Below are 6,000 nucleotides of genomic sequence, written 5' to 3'. Positions count from 1 at the left end.
TATTAAAGAGGAGCAGCAGGAGTGTAGCTCCAGTGTGGACCAGCAGGAGCCAGAGCCCCCCCCACACATTAAAGAGGAACAGGAGGAACTGTGGAGCAGTCAGGAGGGAGAGCAGCTTCAAGGGCTGGAGGAGGCTGATATCACCAAGTTCCCATTCACTCCTGTACCTGTGAAGAGTGAAGATGTTGAAGAGGAAGGTAGGAACAACGTTAACAGGGTTTTAAGGGGAAATAAAGTGGGAAAACTCTGCAGAAGTCAAGAGCATAAAAGTTCAAGAGAACCTTATTTATTTTATCTTTAGAAGTAGGGTTACTTCCACACTAGTCTTGCATGTCCAGACCTTCCTCCACAGCGCTGCAGAGGAAGGTCTGGCTAATCCACACAGCATTCATGGATGATAGAAAAACGTGCTCTGGTTTATTGGCATTTATTTAAACCAATCCCTATTGTCTTGGGCGGTGCTAAGGTGCCACGGTCCCTCTGCTAAATAGTCTCGGGTTGTTTTGGTGGAACATGTGTACATTCAAAAGAACATCTATGAAATGTGTGTATGTGTGTGTGTGTGTGTGTGTGTGTGTGTGTGTGTGCGCGTGTGTGTTGAGCCCCAGTTAGCGCTGCAACAGTTCAAATCGAGAAAAATAGATAACTTCTTTGTCGGGACGGTGCATGATCTGTCCATGAGGAAAGACAGTTGTACATTGCCATGGTAATCCACTGAGCGCAGGTAGGCTCACCAGTCACCAAATGCGGGTACATTTTCCATTTGGCGAGCAAATCTCAGAGGGCCATCCGCCACATGGTGAGTAAATGTTTGTACCAAAATGGTTCTGTTGTTCAGCCTTCATTTTGGTAAAGCTGCAGCTAATTTCTTCTGTTCCTCTGTTGTCTACACGTCCGAGCTTCGCTGGGGCGGGTCGATACACAAACACTGGTGCACATACCAGAGGCCAGCCACCACGTCAATTCTGTTACAGTAACTGTTAAACAGCGTTTACGTCAGGCTAATTAATTAGCTAGTAAGTGGTGATTTTCAGCAGCGAGCCTTCCAAAAGAAAGCACAAATATAGCCACAAGTGGCAATTAGTGGGTTCAAACCCTTTGTCGGCCAACAGAATGATGTAAATGGACTGCATTTCCATTGCCCGTTTCTAGTCCTTTCACTCACATTCATACACTTTGAGATCAGACTGCAGGGCCTGGGATCAAACCGTAAACTTTGATTGTTAGACAAATGCTCTACCGCCTGAACTACAGCCGGCTTAGGAACCAGCACAATCGCCGAAAGTTAAAACAGCAAGCAGCATTGAACAGATGCCAAATCACCAAAGTCAACGCCGCAAGCAGCGGATTGTAACCCAACTTGGTACGTACATTCCAGTCATGGTGTCCGATGTCTCCATCAATTTTAGACAAGATTGCTGTGGCAGAACTTGAGATATAGGCAATTCCCTGTTAGCCCCGCCCTATAATAAGTTCTTCGATTGATGGCAGCCATGTTTTTTGACAAATCTTGCTCATTTATAGTAGAAATGTGTATCTCAGTCCCAAAAAAGCTGTATACAAATTTTGGTCTTGATAGAATCGAAATTGAATGGTTCTATTCGTTTAACTGTTTTTCACATTATGCCAGAGATGTTCACAAGTCATTTTTTGGAAGTCCAAGTCAAGTCTCAAGTCTTTGAGGGGCATGTTCAAGTCAAGTCTCAAGTCTTTTGTCACGAGTCCAAGTCAAGTCTCAAGTCTCTGACCATCTGATCTGTCCCATAAATCTTATGAATTCAAAGCATGTCCAGACAGTACAGTATTAAAATCAGTTGTGGGAAAACTTTGTGGGGTCTACTTAACACATCCCTCTAGCCCTCGGACCTGGTGAAATATTAACCCAAGTCTGTCACATCATATGGATACAACTACAATGTGCCTGTTCCCAGCATTAGCACAACACTTTGCGATGGTTAACTTGTTACCTGTAACAATATATGCTGAATGTAACGTCTTTTTCATTCAAAAAAATGTCTAATGTTGAAGTGGAAATCAAGAGAATAGTGGCAGTGCCACACCAGTTACAGAACAACATGCATCTCACAGTCAGTCCAAATTACGCACAATAAGCAGTTTGAATTCCCTGATATAATGCCATTTATTTTCTAAGTGTTAGTAGGCTCAGTGAGACTGAGTCCAGCGCGAGGGAGACCCGACTCAGAGGAGGAGAGGTTAGTGAGACCAGCGTCTCCACGGCAGGTGACAGTGCGCACGGATCCGCTGCGCCACGCATGGATGAAATAATTAAATAGTAAATAGGACTACAGTACAGAAATATGTGCAGAATTAAGACCCAGTGTTTGGCGGACCAGGGTACACCTTGTACACTTAGTAGCCTACAAATCATCCACGGGATCAATTACGCATCACATGAGTTTGCCCACCCAACACAGCGTTTGTTCCTGGGGAGATGGATCCGTTTGTCCTGCCTCCTTTGCGCCGTGGATGTCTGAGGCTCAGCAACTACTAACTATAAAGATACAATGTGCCTGTTCCCAGTATTAGCACAACGCTTTGCAATGGTTAGCTTGTTACATGTGACGATATATGCTAAATGTAACGTCTCTTTCACATTAGCGTGTGAGTGACTGACCTATTTAGGTGCGTTTCGAGATGCCTGATGAAGTTCGACGTTGTTGATCCGGCATTATTTATCTTGGTGCCACACACCTTGCATGTAGCTGTTGGCTTACTGCCACTGTTTACCAAGTTATTGAAAACAAAACTAATGGACACACAGACACACATGGCTGGTGCGGCTGGTGCAGCGTTGCGTGCTGGTGGCGCTGTATGTTCTCGTACAAAACCCGAGGTTTATGAAACCTCTAACGGGAAAGTGATAGTGGAAGATGAGTTTTTAAACTTTATTTCTATTAAAATTAAGACACTATCACAGGATGAAATTGTTTTGTTAGCCTCAAACTACTTCTCCTCTGACTGGATTGAGCATTCCAAGAGACTTCTGTTTGAATTGTGCCCGACAACGCAACGCAATGTCAAGCACAAAGGCGCTCAGAAGGACGTTAATAACATCAAGGACTGCTTGAAATTGCTCAATGAGCGAGGTGAAGACATTCCCAGGTTTGTCTCATACTTCCTGGATGAACTTCCACCTGTTGGTTTTGGCAACATGGATACCTCTGCGCTACTCGGTAGGCTGGAACGATTGAGCCGGGAAGTTTCTACTCTAAGGGGAGCTCTTGAAACGCAGGCAAGCGTGAGCGAAAACCTCGGGGCGGCTACTGCGGCTCTGGATCGCCGGATGACGGTTATTGAGGAGACCCGTGGATCCCCTGGCCGGGCTGGTGCTCGCGCCCATCTCTGCAGAGAGAGAACGCAGGGATCGGCGGGTCTTGCCCGCCAGTCACCGGGAGAGGCTACGCGTAGGCCTACCCAACCTCTGTCCCCAGCATGGAATATTGTCTTGAAGGAAGGGAAGCGTAAGCCTCAGAAGCCCCTAAAAGTCGCAATGCAACCGAAACCTGGCGGTATGCAGACCCGTCTAAAGCGAGAGCACAAAATGGGGATAGTTGGTACCGGTACAGTAGGGGTGGGAATCACCAGAGGCCTCACGATACGATATCATCACGATACTTGTGTCACGATACGATATTATTGCGATTTTAAAGATATTGCAATATTCTGCGATATATTGCAATGTGTTACCTTTTTTCCAACTTCGAATTCTTCCCAATTTCAAATGATGTCCCCAAAGGAAAATTTGTAGGAAACATCTGTTTTATCTAAAAAGATAAATTTCTCTGTCTGTTCATCTCACTTCAATTTTATTGCTGCAAAATGGGATTGTCAAGCAGACAAACTGACCAAAACATATATCATAAAAGATCGATACTTGGCGTCTGTGTATCGATACAGTATTGCCACGAAAAATATTGCGATACTATGCTGTATCGATTTTTTTCCCCACCCCTACGGTACAGTAAGTAACATTCCAGTAATTAAAACTAAGCTGGCTGAGTGTTTTTGCCACTAGATTTTCTCCTGATCTGGATGCGGTCACTCTGTGTGATTACCTGATTGAGAAACTGGGCAAATCTGTGACATGTCGGAAGATTGACTCTACTCGCAACAGATTCAGTTCGTTTCATGTTACTGCTGAATGCAACGAAGTTGATGAAATGTACGAGCCACAACTTTGGCCGGAGGGGATCTATGTACGTCGCTATTTTGAGGCTCGCAGACCCAAAGTTAACGGTGATAGCGCGGCCCTGGGATCAGGAGGAGAGGCTGGCCCGCAGCAGTCAGGCTGCGGCCCGGGATTGATAAACATAGATGAATATCAATATCGTGTCTTATAATGCGCGAGGACTGCGCGTTGGGCACAGTGAAGCAGACAAATCGCGCCGCCTTGTAGTGGATAAACTCTTGGAGGCTTGTGATGTATTATGTGTTCAAGAAACTTTTTTACCAAAGCAGGATTTAGAGGGTCTAAATTCCTTGCATAAAGACTTTTATGGGGCGGGTGAATCTACTACTGACCTGAGCACTAGGATAGTTCATGGTAGAATACCTGGCGGTGTTGCCCTGTTATGGCATAAAAAATATGATCAGCTGGTTAAGGTGGTTAGACTGGGTGTTGACTGGGCCATAGGAATTGAGTTTAATTGTGGTGCTAAAAACTTCATTATCTTAAACATTTACACACCCTATGAGTGTTCTCAAAATGAAGAAGAATATCTTAATAGATTGGCTTGTGTTATGTCTTTTATTCAAGATAATGCTTCCACGTGCATCTTTATTGTGGGTGATATGAATGCAGATGTTTCCGATGGCAGCGCTTTATTTGCCAAACACTTAATGCAGTTCTGTTCTGATAATGGCTTGATTCTTTCTAGCAAATTGCTCTTGCCTGATAGTAGCTACACCTACATCAGTGAGGCATGGCACACAACTTCATGGCTAGATCACTGCATTTGCACAGCTGATGCACATTATTCTATAGAGGCCATGAAAATTAATTATGAATTTGCCACTACTGATCATGTGCCTTTTTCTTTATCTGTTAATCCAGGCAATATACCTGCTCTTCTGTCTGTAGATAACATATGTGTGGGGAAAATAGATTGGTCTAATCTGACTAAGGAGGACCTTAAAGAATATTATATTCAGTCTGATTTTCTGTTGAGTAACATTGAATTACCTAAAGATTCCATTGTATGCTCTGATATTAATTGTAAGAACTCTCAACATGGTATTGAGTTGTGCTCCCTCTATGAGAATATTGTGAAGTCCCTCCTGGTTTCGAGCGGGCCTCTGTATAAGACACACAGATTGTACAAGGTCAAGCCAGGCTGGAATGGCTATGTGGAAGAGACACATGCTGAAGCAAGAAGGGCCTTCAAAGCATGGGATGAGTCAGGCAGACATAAACATGGTCCCTTATTTGAATATAAGAAGCGTGCAAATGCAAAGTTTAAATATGCTCTACGTTTCATTAAGAGGAATGAAAATGCAATGAGGTCTGACTCTCTTGCAAAGAAGCTGCAATACAATAGTCCTATTGATTTCTGGAAAGAAATCAAAAGAATGAATAATTGTAAAACATCGTTACCAACGAATATTGATGGTGTTAGTGGCTCAGAAAACATTACTCAGTTGTGGCAGAAACATTACTATGAGCTGTTTAACTGTGTTAAAAGTAAATCCTTTACAGTGGGTAACATTGATGGTAATGAAGATGCGACTGTTCTCCCTCAAGAAATATATGATGCAATTATGATGCTAAAAGATAAGGCATGCGGTATGGATAAGATATCTGCAGAGCATTTAAAATTTGCTAGTAGAAAATTTTGTCCCCTAATTGCTTTTGTTTTTTGGGTTGTTAGTTGTGTCCATGGCATTTTACCTGATTCTATTTTACCTGTCACATTAGTGCCTATCATTAAAAACAAAGCTGGTAAGATTAACAGCTTGGATAATTACAGGCCTATAGCTTTG

At 43.4% G+C, this 6,000-nt stretch overlaps 1 protein-coding gene across 1 annotated transcript in view; it reads left to right on the top strand.

Annotated features, from left to right (window-relative positions):
• Nucleotides 1-3,172: 3,172 nt before the first annotated feature.
• The window catches only part of LOC120570992 (zinc finger protein 271-like), a 41,691-nt gene continuing 38,863 nt past the window's right edge, over nucleotides 3,173-6,000 (top strand). Inside the window, exon 1 of the mRNA XM_039819675.1 lies at nucleotides 3,173-3,581. Within this exon, the coding sequence (XP_039675609.1) occupies nucleotides 3,173-3,581 (409 nt within the window). The remainder of the gene's footprint in view (nucleotides 3,582-6,000) is intronic.

The sequence above is a fragment of the Perca fluviatilis genome, chromosome 13 (genome assembly GCF_010015445.1).
Source record: "Perca fluviatilis chromosome 13, GENO_Pfluv_1.0, whole genome shotgun sequence".
Taxonomy (NCBI): Eukaryota; Metazoa; Chordata; class Actinopteri; order Perciformes; family Percidae; genus Perca; species Perca fluviatilis.
The sequence above is the reverse complement of the archived record's forward strand: the minus strand, read 5'-3'. Positions and strand labels throughout refer to the sequence as shown.